Below are 23,658 nucleotides of genomic sequence, written 5' to 3' on the forward strand. Positions count from 1 at the left end.
AGTGAACTGACTTCTACTTGATGTGTTCAGGATGTGGTGAACTCACACGCAGGCCTGGCCTTTCTGAAAGAAGCACCAGACTTTCACTCCCGATACATCACCACGGTACGCGAGCAGCAAGTAACGTGGAGGCGACATTGATTCAGATGTGTTTGTGTATTATTTGACGCTATAAATTGTTTTTGTTTTTTTTCAGGTGATTCAAAGGATATTTTACAATGTGAACCGGTCCTGGACGGGGAAGACAACATGTTCTGAGCTCAGGAAAAGCAACTTTCTGCAGGTAAATCATTTGTTCTCAAAACAGTTAAAATCTCTTTAATTATGTTTCTAAAATACAATAAATAAAGGGCCGGTGTTTTATAATTGAATTTACGACTTTAGTATGAACATTGTTCTTCTGTTAACATTCAGAGAGTTTGATTGAAGGCCTGATGTTTTACCTCTGTGCTCAATCAAATATATATATATATTTTTTTTTTTTTTTTTTTTTTTTTTTAACCAGTCACTTTGCCCGCTCAACGTCCGAAAGGGAACCGGCTTTGCGAATGCCATTTCAACATCAGTCTTATTTTTGTAATAATTTTGATCCGTTATGATAGCAAAGGTAACGAAGCAAAGAGGTCATAAACAAGACAACATGTTATCCGGATTATCAAAACTGCTTTATTCGGAGGGAAATCCAAAAGCTAGTGAACCAACATTTTGGTCTGCTCGCTCACTGTAGCCGTTCCATGTAGAGACTCCGTTACTAAACTGTTATGAAATGATGTTACAATCAGGAAATGAGTTTATGCGTTTTATTTCTGCCCTGCTTGACCAGAACGTGGCGCTGCTGGAGCAGGAAGAGGACGTGAACCAGCTCACAGAGTTCTTCTCCTACGAACACTTCTACGTTATCTACTGCAAGTTCTGGGAGCTGGACAGCGACCACGACCTCTACATAGACCAGAAGGACCTGGCACGGCACAATGACCAAGGTACACACACACACACACACACACACACACACACACACACACACACACACGCACGCCAGACCAATCTTTTTTTTCTTCCTGGCTGTGTTTGTGCGTTACGAGTAAACCTGGTTCCCTCGCACAGAAGAAAGACCAGTTTGTTGTTTGCATTCATCGTAGCGTCGTGTCAACGTGCACGATGGAAACATACACGCAGAAGATGCAGGACGTGTGTGCGCGACCTCGTCAGGACTGAATCCCCCAAAATCTTCCTGCCACTTGGCGGCTCAGTCAGTCCAAAGCTACGTGTAACAATAAAAGGCATTTGTAAAGTTTTCTTTTTGGGGGGGGGGGGGAAACCAGGTTTACTCGTAACGCACAAACACACAGCCAGGAAGAAAAAAAAGATTTGTCTTTGACACCCCCCCCCCCCCCCCCACACACACACACACACACACACACACACACACACACACACACACACACACACACACACACACACACACACACACACACACACACACACTCCCCACCACATGTTCCTGGTTGATGGTGTGTGAGTGAAGCGGGGGAAATGAGACACAAGATCAATAGGAGAGCAGCACATATACTCCGCTCCAATGACGCCACGTCTGGAACTCTTTCTACCGCTATATGGTCGAAATGATGACCAGAGGATTTATAGTATTGTCGAGATAAAAAAAAAAAAAAAAAGGGGCTACACTAGGCAGTCTGGATTTACAGTCTGTGAGAATGGATCGCATGTGTTGTGAAAAAAGTTGTACAGTAACTGAGAGAAAAGACAGACTGGATTTAACCTGTTTGCTGTGTGTTTTCCAGCCATCTCACACAAGATGATTGAGAGAATATTCTCAGGAACAGTAACAAGGTGAGTTAAAAATGTCAGTGGGTTTAAAAAGTGGTGTCTCGCCTCCACTTCCTGTTTTAATCCTGTTTTTGTGTTTTTTTTTGTGTGTGTGGTTTGTTCCCTCAGAGACAGACGGGTTCATAAAGAAGGCCGGCTGAGTTATGCTGATTTTGTCTGGTTCCTCATCTCCGAGGAAGACAAGAAGACTGACACCAGGTATCCTGACACCGACTGTATCTTCTTCTTCTTCTTCTTCTTCAGAGCCTTCACAGCCTTCACTAACCTCCTCTTTCACCGTTTGTCTGTCCAGTATAGAGTACTGGTTCCGCTGCATGGACCTGGACGGGGACGGCGTGCTCAGCATGTACGAGCTGGAGTACTTCTACGAGGATCAGTGCCAGAGGCTGGAAACCATGGCGATAGAGCCGCTCCCCTTCGAGGACTGCCTCTGCCAAATGCTTGACCTCGTCAAGCCGGAGGTCGAAGGTCAGCCCCGTTTTAAATTTGTACTCTCTTGTCGGAAGAGGTCACACACCGGAGAGTCTTGACAGTTTGTCCGCAGGTCAGATCGCTGATCATTAGCTGAGTGAAGAGTTTCTAGATGGTGCAGGGTGATCTGGACCGCCTGCTGCCAGCTGCTGGTGTCATCCACACTGTCAACAAACTCCCTCCAGCGCTGAGCTCTTCCACCCGCGGTATTCAGAAGGTGCTCGTCCACGGTGAGGGTGTTCAGTATCGATAGCCACAGCAGGAATGTGACCCTTCGGCGGCCTGCCGGTATGCTGCAACTGTGTCATATAGCGCGTAACATGAGCTGGAACAGCTCCTTTTACTGTTTGAGATGTTTTCCAACAGCACAACTTGTCCTTTTCTAACAGATTACAAACGATTGGCGAGAAGGTTGAGATTTGAGGCACAGGCAGACGGAGATGGATCACGACACAATCAGATCGTTGTATTTCCATATAATCCAAAAATATGTCAAATGTAACTGTCGCAAACTGCTTCACTTCATTTTTCTCAACCAAAAGTCTCTTTTCTGTTTTACCGAAAGCAGAAACGAACATTTTTCACTGATACGCAGATCAAAAAAAAAATCACTGCAGAACATTTCATGCGTCACATAACAAGTCATCTGTTGATTTTATTATTCAATACATCTCTTTGAGAACTCGTGTGTCTTATTATAATGGAAAAAAAAATTTAGAGGCATAAAACTAATGGTGGTTTGGTCTTTGCTTTCACCACCGCTGACTTTTAAAAGAGGCAGGCAGATTAAAAAAATACTGTTTAAAATGAGCTCCTCCGTCTAATTGTACCGCACATCTTTCAGCCATTTAGTCAAACTTTGACAGAATTATGATATAACTTGTGATTTAAAATTTAAAAAAAAAAACATTTTTTATTATTGTTTGAATCAATTTATTAAGATTTGATATTTTTTCTTTCCTGAATGTAAAGTCATTGGCTTTTAAATGAACAAATAAAACTTATAGTTTATTTAAAATATACAATTAATTTGACGTATTGCCGCAATTCCGATATCCAGAAGATCACGTCCTTAACTTGAACCTCACTACATCGCGTTTGAGATCGTTCGCTGGCTGTAGATGTTGTCAGCTCGATTTAAAGTTTAATCACGTCCACGATGTCATAAATTGTCTGTTTTGAGATCTCGTCTGAAGCGCCCGATTCATCCCGTCCAGGTAAGGTCACCCTGCGGGACCTGAAGAGGTGCAAGCTGTCCCACATCTTCTTCGACACCTTCTTCAACATCGAGAAGTACCTGGACCACGAGCAGAAGGACCCGTTCTCCGTGATCAGAGTGAGTCGGCTTGAACTCGCCGTCACGACTTTTTTTTTTTTTTTTTTTTTTTTTTTTTTGTCCTGCCAGAAGTCAAGTGGCTCACGTAACTTCTTGTCATGTTTTTTTTTTTTCTTTAAGGAGGCGGAGACAGACGGCCAGGAGGTGTCGGACTGGGAGAAATACGCTGCAGAGGAGTACGACATCCTGGTGGCCGAGGAGGCCGCCGGCGATCAGTGCAACGATGTGTAAGTGTCACTGCAGCCTCATCGTTGATCAAAGTACAACTGATCGTAATCTTTATAAAAGTTATTTACTCCTTGTGTTAACAGTTTCAAAATGCCTCTACATTTAGGAGAGCCTCTCTCGAGTTTAACGATGATGCAATATAAGAATTCACGAATGGTAGTCTCAGTCTGCTGTTGGTGTGACAGGATCGTTTTTCTTAGTGATTCAAAAAAAAAAATCTGAACTGACCTGGATTTTTGTTTTCAAGTGTCACCACCTCCGGTTCAGTTTTCTTTGTTTCGCCCCTTTCTGCCAATTTCCTATAATTCTATTTGAGATATATTAGATTGTTATTATTTTCACATTAATTTACTGGGGATAAGGATTTCACACGAAATCGACTTTTTTTTTGTTCTTTTTTTTTTTTGTGAAAGAGCAACAAATTTAGAGGCAGATAAAAGATAAATCCTCGTTGGCTTACGTCCGATCAGTTAAAGTTGCTTTTAGCAGTTGTTTGTACAGTTTGTCAGAAGTGGGCGAGTAATTCTTTAACATTTGATGAGAGAGGACCCCGATTATGAGTAATTACAAAGATTCATGGTGATTCTGTGGCAGCAAAACACGATGTGGATTTTTTTTTTTTTTATACGTAATTACACACATTCAATAGCGTGATTTCCGCGGCCGATATTACACTTAGATAAGAGAGTTTATAAAGTATGTTTAGATGAGCCGATGTCTTGTTGATTGGAGACGCTGAGAGCATCGTGTCCGGCAGCAGAGCCCCCCCCCCCCCCCCCCATCTGAGAGCGAGTCAGAGATAAAAGAGGTCGTTGACAGGCGTGTTGTGTCGCGGTTTTAGGAACACCACCGACTTCTAAAGACGGGCTGCTCACCAGAGCAGGTAAGACACTCGGGGTGTGTGTGCGTGTGTGTCCTTCCTCCTCTTCCTCCTCTTCCTCCTCTCTGACCGGGTCCAGTCCTAAACCCACCCCTCGCTTCTACCCCGCCCGTCACCAATCTGAGCATCCTGTTGATCGGTCGCCAGCTGTCGTCGTGTGTGCGTCTGTTTATAAACCAAACGGTAGTTAAGAATACCTCCGCTCCTGTCCCACCGCTGTTCACGCCTTCACGTGGTGATCCCGTGTCCTTTCCGGTCACACAAAGATCCTCTGTCTGATGAAGAAGTTCCACTATTTTTTTTGGGGGGGGGGGGGGGGGGGGTGGGGGCTAATTGGGACATTCTCTCTCTCTCAACTCATCGAACTCTCGGCAAGAAGAAAGTGCGTATTTCCCCAACTGTCTCCGTGTCCGGGTACGAATGAGAATATCAGACACTGTTGTCAACATCAGTGACCTGATGTCCACTGAGAGACTTTTTGCTCGCTGTAATCGTGAAGTCTCGCCGGCTGGGACAAAATCCCCTCCCGTTATTAGGACCGAATCTAAAAAGCCTTCATTCAGTGTATGAATCTATTCTAATGGCAGTAAGAGGCTTCATCAGATGGGTCTTTGTTTTTTTCCAAAGTTACTGTTTGTAGTGCTAAATTTCCATCGACAGTTTCGTCGCCGAGTTGCAGCGGCACTGTTTTGATGCATTAGCTTCTTTTAAATAAAAATTTAAAAAAAAAAAAATAATTCTAAGGAACGAGTTCTGTGGATTTCACATCGCTCACGCTGAAAGCAGATTCGTGACCGACATGAACGGGAGGAACGAAAACAGCCAAGACGAGCTGTTTCAGTGTTGACGGGTGACCGTTTCCTGTCTTGACGTCTCCCTCTCCTCCGTGTGTCCGTCCAGGTACGAGAATCCTCTGAGCCCGTTGGGGCAGCACATCTCCGGCGAGCTGGGTCTGACCAAGAGACACTTCTTCCAGATCCCCAGTCCGCACTGCAACCTGGACGAATACGAGTACGAAGAAGACTTCGAATGATGCGTTTTCTCGCGAGCCCGCCGAGCACCTCCCGGGAACGCAGGCCAAGACGGCCGCGTTAGAGGTCGAGGGACCCGAGGGACCCGAGGGACTCGAGGGACCCGACTCGCTTCACATCAGAGGAGACCGTCGGGATGGACAGCTGGAGGAATGCACGTGTCGGCAGAAAGCAGCTCCAACCACATTTTCTCATATTTTTCACACTCTCAGATTTCACCACAGCTGACGTCACGATGTCACACATCCCCCCCCTCCCCCACCCCACCTCCTCCACCCCCCACCCCCAACCGGCTGTTTTCTGCATGTAAATCTTTTGCATCAATAATGTTCGTGGGTCGACTTTTTCTTTGGTTTCATCCGAACGTCGGTGTTAGTCGGTAAATCACCTCCACACGAGCCGGATCACGTTTGCCGCACGCTGGAGCTCCCGGAAAACACGTTTGGACAGAAACCGCGTCGGATCGATCCACGCAATCGAACTCGTTGGCTGACGTTACATTCCAGTGATCACAACGAAGGCTTTCCTATCGGCTGTAAACTCTCTCATGGTTTGTCGAAAGAGTCCGAAGTTACTGTAATTGCCAAACAAGCCACCGCTGAGCCTTCTGCACACACACACACACACACACACACACACACACACACACACACACACACGGTTCAGACGGCCACACAGCGTCCGTTGTACAGGTCCATATTCATTACGACTTCAATATAAGTGTGGGATGGGTTGTAAGTTATTAGAGATGAATTTATGAATGACTGTAAATATTTATTTTGTGCTTGCCGTGTTGTAAATGATTTGGATGTGTTTTAGACATGTTTTCTATGTTACAAAGTACTTAAACTGAGTGTACTTTGACGGAGCAACAAGGAACCATTTTAAACTGCTGCGCTTTTCTTTAAATTAATAATAAAGCCTTGGTTAATGGAAAAGCAAAGAAAACGGGCTGTGGAGTTTAATGTGAAGTTCACGGTTCAATTTTTGTACTCCAGATGTCAAGTCAGCTGAAAATCATAATAATAGAGAGTAAAAAAAAAAAAGGGAAAAAAAAGCACTTTGTTGGTGATGCTGTTTGTCGTAGAACGTATCTGTGGGTATTAAGTGGAACGAGGTGTGATGCTATTTATAGAAGCTTACGTGGTGTAAAAAAAAAAAAAAAAAAACGATGGTATATATGCTTGTGTTTTTTTTTTTATTTTATTTTTTATTTAAATTAACTTAAATACAAGTAGTGTTAAAGTGGCAGGTAGGAAAATAAAGCATAATTCTCAAATGAGCCTCCAGGAAGACTCCAGACCGAACCTGGACACGACTGTGACCCAGAAATAAAACTAAAACAGGACTTATTTAGTGTCACTTTGTAACATTCAAGTACAGTTTACAGTAAAGCTCTATGTAAAAAATACATTTATAACCACCGATACAAATGGTCTGAATAATAATAGTAATAATAATAATAATACCAGAAAAATGCTGGTTTTGGTCAGAAGTATTCAGCACATGAAAAGACTAAAACCAACATTTTCACCAAAGGATATCTGCTGAATCCTTAAAAACACATCACAGAGCTATGACTTCTTTCAGCCGTTTACCGACACAGCTGAGCTCTGTAGTTTTTACCGAAAGTTACTAACGAAGTAGGAAGTAGTACAAATGTTCATCTGCACGTGAATCCACATTTATTAGTGCACTGGTTTGCATTTTTGGCAACAGACTGACTCAAAACTGTAGCGTGTGTGTGTGTGTGTGTGTGTGTGTGTGTGTGTGTGCGCGCAAATAAATACCATACGCACTGCGACAGTGCAGCTCATTATTGTATCTTTGATCTATTTCCACAGAAGAGGTAAATACGTCCTACTTCGAATACGCGGCTAACCTCAATGATCGATTGTTGGTTTTGGTCTTTGCATGGCTGAACGTCGCCACTCGCATCCTCTGGAAAACGTAACGTACTGCGTGTTTAACAGATCGTATCAAAATTGGACACCCGGACATCCGGACGGAGACGACGACTGGTTACAAGGTGCGAAAACACAGAAAGCACATGCACTGTTATCCTGAACTTGTCTCGACGTTACCCGGAGGGGCTGTTTGTGAGAAGTCAAGACGTCCGTTGGACCGGACATTAGACGGAGACTTTACCCCCGCCAGCTCCCCCGATACCGAGCGGGTGTCGCGTCCGATGGATCCCGTGTGTGAATACAGCAGGCCGTTGTCCAGACAGAGGGTCAAGTGTCTCCCGGAAGCGTCCGATAAGGACGAGTCTCCTGTAAGTGTGCTACGTGTGCGAAACTCATCGTTCATATAATAAGGAAACCTTAAAGAGTCCGTGGTGTCCAGCGAGGTCTTGTCCTCCAGACAGACGCACCGACTGTCCCCCGACCGCCTCGTACTTACAGTTCGACGTCCACGGTGCCGTCGTCGGGCTCGTTGCCGCCGCTGAGGACCGATCCCTCGGTGTTCAGTCTTTTGGCCGGCGGATCCGCAGGGACCGAGAAAGGATCCGGATCAGCTGTTCTCTCCGGATCGCTGAAGAGGAAGACGAGTGAGAGGAAAAAGAGCATTTACTTTGCGACGTGCCTGTAAAATAAATAAAGAGCGAAAGCGCTCCCGAGCCTCACCTGGGACCGAAGCTCGGTCTGGGAACTTTACCGACTTTGGACTCGACGGCGCTGACCGGACAGGGAGACTTGCTTCCTACAGAGAAGGTGCACACGTCGATGAAGCCGGCGCTCGGCCACAACGAGGACCAAAAAAAAAAACTGTGCTGGGCCGAGTCGTGTCGGGACGTACCTTCGAGTTTCTGCTTGGAGAAGGGAGAGCGAGTGTTCAGGTGGAGCTTCCTGTCCGAGCTCGCGTAGGAAACGGCGTCCTCCCCTTCGGCTGCAGCCAGCAGAGACGCGCGGTAGTAGACGAGGGGCTGCCAGCGCTCCTCCCTGAGCTCCGTAACGTGCTCAGCAACGTGCTTCTGCAGGTACGAGAACCTGCGCGCGCACACACACACACACACACACACACACGCGCGAACACACTTTTTAGGGATGAGTTATGTCAACTTTTCTTTAAAGTTGACATAACTGCGTGTTTCTGGCAGCGCTTACACCGTCTTCTTGTCTGGTTTGAGCAGCTTGCTGGAGAACTCGCTGAGGATGGTCAGGTAGGAGAGGTACGGCGGTGGAGCCGTCCCCGGGGTCTGAGTAAACTCCTGGAACACAAACTCTATCCCGTTCCTAAAACGCGTTAACACACGTAGACTTCAGACAGACGACCGGACACAAACGTAAAAGCCACGAGAGACGAGGCTCGTCGTTCCCTCCCCTCCCCCTCCCCCCCTTCCTCTCACTGCGCTGACCTGTGGATCACGACGACACACTCGCGAAACTTGACGGGGTCGCCGAAGGTGAGGGCGAATCGCCGGGCCAGCTCCTTGATGCTGGTGAAGGTCTGGACTCCGGGGTGAGCTCGGCCGCCGCTCCCCTGCTCCCGCTTCAGTCGCGTGAACAGCTGTGGAGGGCAGAGGAAAAAAGCCACATCAGCAGCTTTCGGTCTGAGGCTTTAACTTCCCCAGATGTGCGCGGACCGACCGATACCTGCTGCAAACAGAGCGTCAGCGTGCGAGCGCTCTCCAGCTTATCTATCTGCCGGGTCCTGTACATCGTCTCCTTGATGATGTCGCCGAAGTCGTTGTAATACTGAGGACAAAAAGGGAGGGAAGTAAAACGCAGATCTCTTAATGCACGAACAGCAGCGTTAAAAGGGACACGTATTTGCTTTCTAGCACCGAGTTAGTCATGTAAAAGCATTAACTGCCACACTGAAGGCAGTGAAGAAAGTGGATCTCGATTTTATTTTATTTTTTATCTTAAGTAGCCAGAAATGATGTCTTCAGTGTTTTTGTAAGACACGAGCAAAGAACAGTTAGAAAAACTTGAAACTTTATTTTTTTTTTTGTTGCACAGAAGTAGACTGATGTTATTTTTTATCCAAATGATTTAAAAAGTCTTATTTTTTGGGGGTGGTAAACTGCACGCTCAGCGCTGTGACTCGCATGAAAAGGTGAGCGGTACAAACGGGGTAGTTCGAGCCAATTAGCTTAGCTTAGCACAAAGACCAAAAACCGAGGGAAACGGTTAGCCCGGTTCTGTTCAAAGGTAATAAAACACCTCTAAAACTCTCCGTCATATCTTATTTAATAAGTGTTTGACATTTTGTGGTTCTACAGGGAGTTATGTGCCGCCTTGATGGAGCTCAAGAAAAAAGAAAAAAAATAACACAACCTTCCTAGTTTTTGTTTTTGCTCCCGTGCTAAGATTTACTAAATTAAACCGGTACTGAAAGTGGCAACAGTCCGTCCACGGAGAAATGCACACAGCCCGAGGTTCAGCAACTGTAACATTTGGATTTCCGTGAGTTTGTGATGTCACAGTGAGTTTGTGATGTCACATGCCATATGTTCGCCCAAAGCGCGCTCCACTTTCCAACCTTTTATGTGGACGAAAATACAGAGCAGTCACTCTGTCGCTGAGCTGGCAAACTACGAGACCGAAAAAAATGGCCCAGCTGTGTTGTCAATCAGAACAGAGTCAGCCAATCAGACGAGAGGGTCGTTGATATCGTGCTCCGTAGCAGCACTTCAGAGAGAAGTTTAAGAGAGGGGATGTGACGATGACTATATTGAGATGTTTTTTGGTATCTAAAACTAAATATCCTCTTATGGACATCAAGACTGCAAATTTAAAAAAAAAAAAACACCAAAAAAAAGTGTGAAATATGGGACCTTTAAGTCCCAGGCTGCAGATGGGCGAGGGGTGAACAACATGGCAACCCGGGCGGCAGGTTGACCCTTTCAAACAGAGAAAGTCAACCGGATTTTATCAGGCCGCCGGCTGAAACTTCATAACAACCGACCACACGCGAGAACGCTCTTCATCACCGTCTCGCTGAACTCTCTGCAGGAAAGCAAATGGCCGTCTTCCTACGGATGTGAAACTCTCCCTTTGAGGAGTGACCCCTTTACCTTCGTGTAGTACATGAAGACCTCCGCCGCCATGCTCATCTCCAGCACCCCGTGTACTACCAGTTTGCAGAAGGCCGCGAGCAGATTTCTTCTCCTGTGAAGGTCCTCCAGCCTCTCCACTTCAGAGCTTTCACTGACTGATGGAGCCAGACGCAGTCGAAGCGTGTGATTGGACGTGAAGTGGTGGGGAGCGAGAGAAAAGCGGAGGGGGGGGGGGGGAAGCGGGGCGAAGTACGAAGAGTTATTAATCATGAGAAATCATATAACAGAAAGCAAAGAACAAAGCGGAGGCAGGAAAGAGTGGTTTAGTTAGTTTCAGGACAATGGCTTTAGCAGGTGGAAATCAAAGATAACATAAGACTGGAGTTATGGTTGTGACACCATGTGGCTTCAATCTTTCACAAGGCTAATAAAATAGGCTCGGAGGTGAGCCAGAGTTAATGGAATTTTCTCACGGAAAGAGATTGCCCTGATTTTATGATTTAACTCAGTGCCCTTGCCCTCCGAGTGATCTCTGATCCAGCAGCTAATAGAAAACACTGTCTATATAAGAAAATCGTTACCAGGCAAATCCAATAAAACAATAGCTTTTTATTACATGTTCAAAAACCAATAATCCTGTATTGTATTTGCTTGAACATTTAAGAGATTCCCACCAGGACAGTTATTGACTTCGCTGAACTATCCCATATCTGGATGCAATATGTCTCAGAAAGTAGAAGCTATTGTAAAGATAATGAAATGTTTTGGTTACAGTGAGCTTAAAAATGAATTCAAAAGTTCAACCCGCAGGACTTCACAGGGCGAAACACCCGCACGTATATTTCCAACATGTCAATCCTGTTTCCCTCATTTGAAAACAGACGGCGGCGGACTGCCGTCGTCAATTTACAAGCGGCATCACTTTGCATAACAAAGTCTAACATCCTTTCATACAAATTAGTGAAGCCTGTTGCAGTCGGAGGGTATTATCGGGGCTTTCTTTGTAATTGAGGGTCAATTGTCAGGTCAGGCTGGAAACCAGACCCCATTTACAGTCAGCAGGCGGCCCTGCAGCGACTTATTAAGCCAAATGTGTGGCCGCGCATTTAATATCTGCATGTTTATATCCCGGCGAGCTGCTGCAGCCGATCGGCGCTTCGGTCAGAGCAGCGGCAGAGTGAGAGTGCCATCTACTGCGCGACCGTGTCGACTCCGGCCACGAATGTTCACAGTGCTGGAAAGTATCCGACTCCAATTTTTTTTTTTAGGTGATCTTACCTTGCAGTTGATGCTACTTTATACTTCTACTCTGCACCGGGTCAGAGGGAAGTATTCCTCTTTTACTCTGCTGCGTTTATTTAACAGCTGCGGTTACTTTTTCCTGGTGAAAATTTATCATGAAGAAAAAAAAGAACAAACAAAAAAAAGACAACCCTTACAACGCAATGTACTGATAAAAAATAGTTCCCACATATTTCGGCCTTCGGTGCCCTTTAAAAAAAAAAAAAAAAGAGCCACGTCTCGGGGCCCCCTTGTCATGTTTCAGATGTCTGTGAGTTGCTGAGCCGTTCCACCGAACAGACGTTTCCCTCCGGACGCCTCAGATGGTTTCATTTAACTGAATGTTCGAGGCCCAAAGACGTCAAATTACTCACTGACTTCGCGAAACAAAAGTAGGGATTAGAAATAGATTTGAGCATCAGGAATTAGTTTTCTGTTCTTTCGTAACCCGTGAATCCTCGCAAGCCTTCGGAGGAAACCTGGCTAAACGTAAACCAGCCTCGACCAGCAGAAAGACGCTGCCGATGCTTTTATGCACAAATATCAACAATCCAATCATGTCATTTGTTGCTGCCGTGTGATTTTCCTTCTTGCTCCTCACTTCCTGACGCCTCTCCTCTGTCAGATAATGGCTAAAAAAAAAAAAAAAAGCCACGAAAATAAAAGAACATTTTAAAAAGAATTATCCTCAACAACATAATATCGTAAAAATATCATACCTGTATAAATATTTTGCTTGAGATAATAATTTGTGGGTTTTTTTTTAATGTTTTTCAATGAAAAAGTTGAATTACGATACTTCTGCCTTCCAGAAAACTACTAAGGAGTCCGCTTTCTCTGTGTGTGTGTGTGTGTGTGTGTAAGTTTGCACGCTGGCTTGACTTTGGTTTAACCTCCTGAAATAACTTGTGATGTCCAATAATCACGCTCATATTTCCACATCTTAAACTGAGATTTACGACGAACGCAGGGAGCAGATGATTGTGAAAACAGGTGTTCAGTCTATGTGCACATTCACCAGCTCAAACATCCAGAAGGAGGAACAACTTTGATAAAAAAAAAAAAAAAAATTTTAAAAAATGTTGAATGAAGGGAGAGTTTTGGACTCCCTGTAGATCTATGTAAGATCTGCATGAAGGTCGAAGTGAAGAAAATGTGAACGTAAACAGTGCAGAGGTCTCACCCTTGCTCTGGCTGTCGCAGTCCGAGCCGACGAAGACGTGCACGCATGCGAAGGTCAACAGCGCCCTCTGCAGTTTGGGACTCGGCGTGTAGAGCAGCGGACCAAAGGAGGTGGGGTCCCACACGTGCAGCTGGTAGGAGTGAGCCGTCAGGACGTCACACACTCCCAGAAAGGCCTGAAGAGGTGGAAACGAGAGGAAGTTTAAAAAAAAAAAAAAGCCCAGAAGAAGAAGAAGGAAGGAAGGAGGAGGAGGAGGCGGAGTAAGGAGCTGGCGCTTCCTGTCGCACCTGTTGCCTCACACCGTGGTCGTCATGGGAGAGACAGCGATGACTCCTCTCACAGAAGAGACACAGCTGCAGCCTCTGGGCGACGGCCTTCTCCTAAAACACACAGAGGGACGAACCGTGAAGCTTCAGATCTGCAAAGACGTCAACTTTGAAAATCAGCAAAACTACTGTCCTCTCTGCTACGTGCGATTTCTACACATATTACATTCTCTCTTTGTCCTCTGTATCATCCATTTGGTGACATTTTAAAGTCCACTTCGAAGCGTCTCGTCCAACTAACAGTCAGAAAACCCCACATCATGTCACATCAGAGAAACTGGAAGTAGTTGTTATCATTGGGAGTTAAGACTTTTAAAAGATTAGGAATATTCCACTACTGCAGTACTGTGGTCCGAGACCAGCTTGATCCTTAATGCAGTCAAATCAATGACAAAATGAGAATTCGTCAGTTGCAGCTACGAAACAGACCAAAAACAAGACGTTTCATTATTTTTTAAAAACACTTACAAATGACATTCATATTTGTTCGAAATGAGATACTTTTCTTTTAATCCAAGTAGTTTTCACCGCATTTAAAGATTTCTGTAACTTTGGGGACACCGTTTCAAAAATATTTCTCTTGTTTCACGTGATATTTTCATGCAAACAAGAATCGGTCAAAACCAAACAATTGTTTAAATTTGAAACGTATACAGGAAGACAGCATTTGGTCGACCAGTGATGTAGCAACGATCCCTCACTCAATCCGTAAAAGTGACATTTGTGTTAGGAACAAAAAAATAAATAAATAAAAGTGACCAAAGAAATGTTTTATGTCGACGTAGAGAATAAAACAGATGGAACTCACTCTGCAGGTCAGAGTTTCACTGCTCGTGTTGAGAGACCAGAGCAGGAAGTAACTCAAACACTGCAGAACCTCCAGCAGCACCTGCAGACAAACAGGGAGATCAGACAGAAACACTCGGGACGTGTGATGAAAAGACAAGTGGCAACTCTTTTTCGGTGACGGTGCGGTGATAAGATGGTGACGGTGCAGTGACGGTGCGGTGATAAGATGGTGACGGTGCGGTGCGGTGACGGTACCTCCGGCGGCGCTCCTCCCTGGCTGCTCTCCACTGACAGGAGCGGAGACAGCAGCTCAAACAGACTCCACTGAGCGAGGTCGTGACAGCTGCCACGAAACAGACATAAACACACACGTACATTAACGCACACGTACATTAACGCACATGTACATAAACACACACATACATTAACACACACGTACATAAACACACACGTACATTAACACACATGTACATAAACACACACACGTACATAAACACACACGTACATAAACACACACGTACATAAACACACACATGTACATTATCGCACACGTACATAAACGCACACGTACATAAACACACACATGTACATAAACGCACACATACATAAACGCACACGTACATTAACGCACACGTACATTAACGCACACGTACATAAACGCACACGTACATTAACACACACGTACATAAACACACACGTACATAAACACACACATACATTAACACACATGTACATTAACACACATGTACATAAACACACATGTACATAAACACACACACGTACATAAACACACACGTACATTAACACACATGTACATTAACACACACGTACATAAACGCACACGTACATTAACACACACGTACATAAACACACACGTACATAAACACACACGTACATAAACACACATGTACATAAACACACACACGTACATAAACACACACGTACATAAACACACACATGTACATTATCGCACACGTACATAAACGCACACGTACATAAACACACACGTACATAAACACACATGTACATAAACACACACACGTACATAAACACACACGTACATAAACACACACATGTACATTATCGCACACGTACATAAACGCACACGTACATAAACACACACATGTACATAAACGCACACGTACATAAATGCACACGTACATTAACGCACACGTACATAAACGCACACGTACATAAACGCACACGTACATTAACGCACACGTACATAAACGCACACGTACATTAACGCACACGTACATAAACACACACGTACATAAACACACATCGGGGGTAAAATACTGCACACTCACACTTCTTTGTAAACAACTGTCAGGTTCTTACTTGTGGAAATATCGGAGTTTCTTCAGTGTGGTGACGATTTCTCTTATTTTCTCCTCATCGGCAGAAAAACTGTCGTCCTACAAACGAGAGGTAGGAACTAATACGTTATCTTCTTTATTCATCGATTTACTATTTAATCAGTGGTTCCCAGAAAGTGATTTTACTTTTCTAAAGTTTCATGTGAAGGATATGAAGCCTGAAGAGGTGAACTGAGCCCAGATTTTAACAAGAAAAAACAAAAACAAAAACAAAATCAGAAGTATCTGATTCTCTCTGGCAGACATAAAAACAAAAATACAATATAAGTTCAAAACACCCACACGTCCACATATCTTTGGTCCCACAGTTTAGCAGCGCCGCTCACCTTGAGTGAGTCCCCCAGCAGCGCCGTCAGTTGGTCCATCCAGCGCCGGACCACAGAGTCTCTGGCCGCTCGGGCAGCGGAGCACCAGACCGTCTCCTCCCCACACAGACTGAGGTATGTGCGGGCCGCTGCCTCCAGAACAGCGAGGCCCGAGTGGAGGTCCAAAACTGCTCCCATCGCCTCCATCAGGCTGGACACCGCCTGGAGAAATCACACGAGAGCAACGCCGACTCATTTCACTCGCGTGATCCCGATAGCAAACAACGACTCGGGCGTAAAATATACAATTTAGTGACGTCACATTTGGTATTTGTTTTATAGACTGCAGGATTTACAGTCTGACGAAACCAAAAAAATAGATAAATCAACAATTAAACAACAAAATAATTGTTAGTTCGAGAGGTTTGGATACTTTGCTCTGTACATTTGATATCAGAGTAAGTTAAATTTAATAGAAGAAAATCTACAATATTCAACAGTGCAGAGAAAACCAGCTATTTATTCAGTGAGTTGATCAACATAAAATGAATGGCAATTCTGGTCCTTGATTAATCATTGCATGTTAAGTAAATACATCAAATACCTGCTCTGCTTAGAGAGGTTGGGATACTTTTCTCTGTAGTGTAATTTCATCATTCATTTTGCCATTGTTATCTTTATTTTCATAATACATCTATAATCCATTTAAGTACTCTTATCAATAGAGTTTCAGCGCTAATTTCTCAGTTTAAATGTTTAGGATTTCATAGCTTCAACACTTTGGCGCAACACCACAGTCTTAACACGCCATATTCATTTTTGTATTTTTAATTTTCATGACGTAGTTTATGTGAAGTGAAAGGCAGCGGCGCAGACCTGCGTGTTTTCAGCCTGCGGACGCTCCGAGAGAAAGAACTGAGGAATCTTGATCAGCGAGGCGACGATGTCACCGCGACCTGAAAACTGCCACAAACACCATCGAATAACACGAACACAATCCAACAGACTTCCATCATACATTATTATACACGAACCGTGATGTGTGGAATAAATACCTTGGACAGTAACTTAGGAAGCACCGTGAGGAGATGCTCAGTGAGCTTGAAACAATCATCAGACTGAATTTTTTTTTCTCTGGCGCTCATCACCTGGAATATAAAAAAAACATCAAGACAAATATGACTGAGTAGCTGCGTGTTGAAAGACCTCCGTCACATCTTATTGAAAGTGAGTTATCAGTAAATCATGTGTGTGGATGCGTCTCTCACTGACCTTCTTCGCCCCGCTCCTCCCTGCCAGCGCCGGCCCCTCCGAGGCCTGACGAGCCGACGCCACCAGGATCTCCACAAGCACTGCTTGTTCTGAAAGTGTGAAACCTATACACACACACACACACACACACACACACACACACTTTTAGAAGACAATAAAGACTTTATGCACGTGACATCATTTCCCCCAGAAGTTATTTTAAAATGTATTTCACACAAATCCCACAAAATGCTTTCAATGAACAAAGAAACACACTAATATCTGAAATAGGCTTTTTGACAGACAAAACTTCCACATGCAGAAATTTTCTAAACCGAAGACGGACCAAGCCTCACGTTTCTTTTAATAAATTGAGATTAAATTTGAATTAAAATATAACAAAAATGTAAAACAGGGCTAAAGGTGCTTTTTTAATTTTAATGGAGAGGAAACCCGAAACTAAAATCCAGTTACATGCCGAGTCACGCAGCGATATACTGATGTTTTCAAGCAGTAGGCGAGAATAACAGCTGCCACTCTGGATAATAGTCATCAAAAAGCACCAGATCTCAAAACAATTCCTCACATTCGTGTAATAACATTTGAGAAACTTTCTAAATTCATGTCAACAAAAACAGCTCGTCAAACAAATCCGTTGGTGGACTTGAAATTTTAAAGCACATTTCACCACACGGCAATAAAAACCCCGAACACCCAACCACACGCGTCCTCTCACCGGAGCTGCGTGACGACGCGTCCTGCAGCAGCGCGGCTGTGAGCGTGGGCCAGTCCTTCAGCAGAGCTCCACCACAGTCCCACAGACTGTCCACCAGGTACACCACATGCTTGTGCAGCTGGAAGTGTGCGCAGACGGACACGTTAGCGCGACCACCACGATGTTAACGTAAGTCCGTTGACAACAAGCACGGAAATCCGGATGTTTTCTCGGCTAAAACTCGCCGTTTTCTTCCCCAATTGAACCGGTCTCACCTCTGACTCCCGGTAGAACCGCAGCAGGGCCTTCAGCCTGGCAAATGTTTGCCGTTTATGAGCCTCCTCTTCGGTCGCTCCGTCCTGAGTGTCGGATGCAGGAGCTCCAGCGTTGAGAAGCCTGGCAGAGACAAAACAATAATCCATTAAAAACACAAATTAACGGTTTGTTTGTCCCTTTAAGTGACGGCGGTCTCTGCACCTCGAGAAGAGCAGCTCCCCTGCGGTGGCCGCAAGAGGGCGCTGTGAGGAGTAAACAAACTGGAGGAGCTGCTTGTAGTCGTCCGGAGAGAGCACGTCGTCGGATGTTCTGAGGAGAGAGAAGGAGTTTGATGACGCAAAGAACAGCGGAAAATAAAGAAGATCAGAAACCGACTGAGGCTACAAAACGGACTCACTTCGAGATGAGCAGCAGTAGTTTCATGGTCTGCACCGCCACCTCGTTGTCTTTATCCAGCGTCATGGAAATCATCCGGTCCTGCAACACAAATGACCTTTGACCACGTGTGGATGAGCCAGAAGTAAAGCGGAGTCGGGCATCGTTAAGCAGAATTGGCGACGTCCATTTCTTATTTTAATTTAAAGACATCAGGATGACTTTCGGAATTATTTTTTTTGGACTTCTACGAGAGAAGTTGACACTTTTTGAATGGGAGTGTATTTGGAGCCAGAGGTTGTTTGGATGCAGCTCCCGGTGGCCCTCAGTGGTATTGCAACTTTAAGGCACTTCAGACCCGGACACTACTTCCATCTTTATACACAGTCCATGGCTTCAGCCAGTTCAGTTTAGATTCAAGGCTGGATTACCTTGAAGCGGCTGATGAACAGGTCAAGTTTAGGCACGAGGAGAGGATCTGCGTACAGACCCTGCAGACATAACACACACTTGAGACGCACATCTGGGATCTGAAAGGTGAAAAGTAGCTCCGATCATGAGTTTCATCACAACGCCCGGCAGTCAAACAAACCTTTTTTTTTTTTGGTGTTATTTTTTGTGTTGTGTCGCGTGACTGTTTATTAACCTTGTCGTGCATCATCCAGCCCACGTATTTGAGGTAACTGTCGTTGAGGAATGCCGAACTGTAGAGCTTCATCCACAAACCCAACTCCTCCATACAGAGGGAGCGAATTTCTGGAAGCACGTCGCTGCACAGACACACAAACTCCACGCTGAATCAAAAGACTCCGCGATAAGGGATTCAAAGATGAGCTGAAAACGTGAGAAATTCTGTACCGATATCTCTTGAGAAAGACTCCTTTGAAGATGACGTCCATCATGCTCTCTACTTCCGCTCGCTTCTCCTGCAGCTTGGGGAGAGTCAGGAAAGGCAAACATAAGCCACACGGTCGGTGAAGTGTTCCTTCCCTCGCCGGGCACGACGCGCCAGGCGACGATGAAAACTTACCTCCGAGGTCTTCTTGTGGATCCTCTCCTGCTGCTGTGTGCTCTTCTGTCTCATCGTCTTCCTCTTCTGCACCTCGTAGAGTTTCTGGCTGTTCTCGATCCCCACGCTCAGGCTGAGGGCGACGCCCACCAGAGCGCTCAGCAGCTTCACCGCTGATCACACATCGAAAGCCGGAGCACGGGTTAGTGCATTCAAACCATGGACGTATCCGTGCGCGTGTCGGTGCCGGTCATCTCTTACCTGCCAGCGTGCAGGTGTGTCTGAATGCTCGCACGTACGAGTTTGACAGCTCGGTGAGCAGCGAGATGAGCGTGTTCATCAGGTAGCCGTCGAAGATGACGCCGTGCTGACACTGGCACACCAGCACCGACACAAAGTCACAGAACTCCGAGTGAAACCAGCGGCCGTACGGTCCGGGCTGCACCAGAGGATACTCGGCGCTGTCCTGCAGCGAAGAGAGAGGAAAAAGAGACGGAGAAAGAGCGTCTTTTATCGTGATCAGTCCAAGACGCACCTGTGCAACAATCCTGCTGTTTCATCACAATCTTGGCAAAAGTGAAGTTCTCATTAACACAGATTTTAACAAATTTGTGAACTGAATTTGTAAGAATAAATCTTTTGTGTGAACAGAAGTAATAATCAGGAAGGATTTTTTTTTTTTTTTTTTTAAACCATCGTTGATATTTCTTTTTAGTGCATTAAAATAAGAAGTGTTAGTTTGTAAGTGCGCCGCTGGGAACACATATCCAGTCTCATATCCCGTCATTGATATATTGTGCAGCCTGAGATTCAAATGAGCTGCTCAGTGACTCAGTGACTCAGACTTGTGAGTTAAATGTGAAAACGAAAGTAGCTGAGACTGATATGTAAGACTCAGTGTGATGTGTCTTCCTGCTAAACAGGATTCCTGTTCAGGGAAGCTGCCCTGCATAGAAATACCTGCACTGAGAAACTGAACAGAACACATAACAGCAGAAAGCATCATCACTCCTCCTCCATGTTGTCTTGTACTTATATTTTGAGCCATTTTACTGTTAGTTTAGAAACAGTGGAGGCTGCGACTGACATGTTTATCATTGATAAAAAGACAGGAAAAATGAAAAAGAGCCTTCCCATCGCCGGAAGACGTGAAATACAATAAAGCAGAGGAGAAGGTGCGGTCAGCAGGTACTGACCGTATCCATGGGCCATGTGACTGTGAGGATCCACGGAAAAGCCAGAAACTTCTTATACTGCAGACCAGCGACCTGAAACGCACACGATCACACAGATCTGTTCCACAAACCGCCAGAAGATGCTTCACATGTAAACACAATCCTCGTACCTCATCCAGCTCCTCCACCATCTTACTCAGCACATCGCTGTCCTCTTTGCTGTGACACATCTCTGCTGTGACCACACCTGGAAAAACCAATGGGGGGGGACATCAGCCCAGGTCTGTGCATTCTGCGTGCGTGTGTGTGTGTGTGTGTGTGTGTGTGTGTGCGTGTGTTTGCTGGCAGGCTTGTCTGCGTGTCCGCTTGCCTTTGCAGCCGGAGCACTGGATGAAGAAGCTGATGAGGTCGAGGAGAGAGGAGTCTCGGTCGGCCACGTACGCCTCGATCCAGTCGTCCATCACCGCCTGCTCGGGCATCACAAACAGCCTGAGTGTGTGTGTGTTTACGTTGGATAGGAAGAGCATTTTATAGCAGCTACGATCCTCAGCTGTGTTTCCACTGAGAATATGGGACGTTTGTAGCCTGTTGTAAATGTGTGCCGGCATCTACTCGGATGAATAACTTGAGTGAAACTGTTAACAACAATAACATGCATGTAAACATACCAACAGGCCGATCAAGTGTTGTTGTTGTTGTTGTTTTTTTGTTTTTTTTATCATCATAGATTGGTGTAATTTAACAGAGAACATTTGTCAGGAGTTTTTTTTTTTTTTTTTTTTTCCGATAAAAAGGTTATTTTTTTTTATGTTTATAAAAAATAAAGACGACCTAGAGACCGATCGATCACGGGGAAGGAAGTCCATCGTTTAGACATGTTATCAAACCGGACGTCTGTCAACATTGGGTTCTCTATCGCACCTGCATGGCACTCCTGCCCATGGTGATGACCTCGAACAGGGTGACGACCTCCACATGCTTCTGTTTGCCGTGGCCGCCTCTCGCTCGGCCCACGCTGCTGCAGCCGGCTTTGGCACGTTTGCACTTGACGTTCTCGGAGCCCTTGCGCGCTCGTCTCCTTCGTCTCTGCCGGGTTTGAAAGTGCGATCGATCAGAAAAGGGAAAAACAAGACGCTTGAAATGACTTGCTTTCACATCCCGGGGAGTTTCTATCAGTGTTGTGTTTCTGAACGAGGAGACTCGGTGATCTACACCTGACGCGTCGCTCCTCCACCTGGACGCTAAAGAGCTTCATCACACTTCAGTAACACTCAGTGAAGAAGCTTTCAACACAGGTTGTCTCTTTTTTTTAATTTATTATGAAGGATTAACAGACATTTGAGCTTTCTCAATAAGAAAATATACAATGTTGATAACTATGAACATATCTAGGTCTGCATTTTTATTAATCAGCTGATTATTTTGTGAAAAAATGACTTATAATTTCCAGAGTCCAATATGGCATCTTCAAATCTTCTGTTTTATCCAATAAACAGTCATAAACCAAAACATATTCAGTCAAATGATGAAGAACAGCAGCTCCTCTTCACATCTGAGAGGCTGAAAGTGTTTCAAAATGACTGTGATGATTGATCAGTTAGTGAAACAGGCTCAGGTGAACTTTCTGTCAATCAACTGACAAATCATTTCTGCTCCAAAGAACATACACAAAACCTTGAAAACAGGACGTCGCCAGATTATCAGCAACGTTCAGTGCGTTCAGTTAAAATTTCTTCTGTGAAAAAGACAAATTCTGGTAAAGAACTACATCACAGGCGTTTGCATCATGTGGACTTGAATTAACATGCACATTCACCCTGGCAAAGTACTTCTGCTGCTTCGTTTGTAAAGTTTTAGCACCAGTGAACTACACCTACCACACTCTTATGTCGATTCTCATTCCCCGAGTCATCCTCCGAGTGATTGACAGGTCCCGACGAGGTCGGCTCATCGTGAGACTTCTCACTGGGAGGTCAAACGCATGACATTTTAAATCACATTTGAATGAATTCCAGGACAACACGTTTGATGACGCGACTGTCTTACTTCTGCTCTGATGACCTGGATGCAGCTGCAGCTGCGGGCTCTGGTATCATGTCCTCCCGCTCAGATCTTCACACCGAGCTCAGGTGCGTGTCTCTGCATCTGCAAACATAGTGTGTGACTGATGATGTGTACTTTATCAACACGAACCCTGCATCTCCACAGACACGCGAAGTTGCTGTATTTATAAATATCGTTGCTTCATAATGAGCCTGTCTCTGGTGAGAAGGAGGTCTCGGGTGTGATCCTCGGGTGAGTTATTCTTTTTGCAGGATCCCCTGGGAGGAGCTGGCAACGGTTGCTCAAGGACACTTCGGCACCGTGGATGCTTGGCTTGCTGAGCGGACCACTAATTTATATTTTTTTTACAGAAACTAATATATGAGTAACCTTTTTTGGGGGGGCGGGGGGGAGTACCGTTAATCACTTGATTGACAGTATGCAATTTTGTAACCACAGATAAAAGGAAAAAAAAAAAAGGTTGTTTTTTTTTAAGCTGACAAGTAAACAAACACACAGGTAGCTCTTGAACTTTTCAAACTTACCGTCTTCACAAAGCTGCATCCTCCCGGGACGTTCATGGATGTGCGGGTTTTGTGTCCGAAGCCTGTCAGACTAATAGAACTCTAATATTTCCACGGATAGCCTCCTTCTTTGCGCCAACTCTCACAGTCAAGTTGCCGGACAGCCTAACCCCTCCCGATTGGCCACCGAGCCAAAATGAAATGACGTGATTGGGTGTTTTGAAACGTCAC

The 23,658-nt window shown here is 45.0% G+C and overlaps 2 protein-coding genes across 7 annotated transcripts in view; one reads left to right on the forward strand and one right to left on the reverse strand.

Annotated features, from left to right (window-relative positions):
* Positions 1-7,117, forward strand: part of ppp2r3b (protein phosphatase 2, regulatory subunit B'', beta) — a 20,011-nt gene extending 12,894 nt beyond the window's left edge. For all 5 annotated transcript variants that reach the window (XM_069154305.1, XM_069154307.1, XM_069154306.1 and 2 more), the window contains 9 exons: positions 31-105; positions 197-283; positions 824-980; positions 1,800-1,848; positions 1,954-2,043; positions 2,138-2,313; positions 3,534-3,652; positions 3,773-3,879; positions 5,661-7,117. In XM_069154305.1, the coding sequence (XP_069010406.1) occupies positions 31-105; positions 197-283; positions 824-980; positions 1,800-1,848; positions 1,954-2,043; positions 2,138-2,313; positions 3,534-3,652; positions 3,773-3,879; positions 5,661-5,793 (993 nt within the window). In that variant the 3' untranslated portion in view covers positions 5,794-7,117. The remainder of the gene's footprint in view (positions 1-30; positions 106-196; positions 284-823; positions 981-1,799; positions 1,849-1,953; positions 2,044-2,137; positions 2,314-3,533; positions 3,653-3,772; positions 3,880-5,660) is intronic.
* On the reverse strand, positions 6,976-23,568 carry LOC138201121 (cohesin subunit SA-2). 2 transcript variants are annotated; one of them, XM_069154303.1, is made up of 32 exons: positions 23,449-23,568; positions 22,907-23,005; positions 22,738-22,825; positions 21,782-21,946; positions 21,231-21,327; positions 21,031-21,107; positions 20,882-20,953; positions 19,947-20,151; positions 19,707-19,858; positions 19,535-19,608; positions 19,323-19,446; positions 19,108-19,206; positions 18,699-18,778; positions 18,503-18,610; positions 18,301-18,421; positions 18,047-18,164; positions 17,332-17,435; positions 17,115-17,207; positions 16,936-17,022; positions 16,081-16,281; positions 15,717-15,793; positions 14,631-14,718; positions 14,395-14,475; positions 13,548-13,640; positions 13,261-13,435; positions 10,815-10,951; positions 9,388-9,489; positions 9,150-9,301; positions 8,899-9,027; positions 8,591-8,781; positions 8,419-8,494; positions 6,976-8,326 (listed from the first exon to the last, which is right to left on the reverse strand). In XM_069154303.1, the coding sequence occupies exons 2-32, from the start codon at positions 22,954-22,956 to the stop codon at positions 8,191-8,193; spliced, it is 3,552 nt and encodes a 1,183-aa protein (XP_069010404.1). In that variant the 5' UTR covers positions 22,957-23,005; positions 23,449-23,568; the 3' UTR covers positions 6,976-8,190. The 2 variants fall into 2 exon arrangements, with proteins under 2 accessions (XP_069010404.1, XP_069010405.1); XM_069154304.1 differs by lacking the exon at positions 6,976-8,326 and having other exon boundaries at positions 8,591-8,765.
* Between the last annotated feature and the right edge of the window lie 90 nt (positions 23,569-23,658).

The sequence above is a fragment of the Embiotoca jacksoni genome, unplaced genomic scaffold (assembly GCF_022577435.1).
Source record: "Embiotoca jacksoni isolate LCO1_2020_lvr unplaced genomic scaffold, fEmbJac1.0.p SCAF_2, whole genome shotgun sequence".
NCBI classification, from domain to species: Eukaryota; Metazoa; Chordata; class Actinopteri; family Embiotocidae; genus Embiotoca; species Embiotoca jacksoni.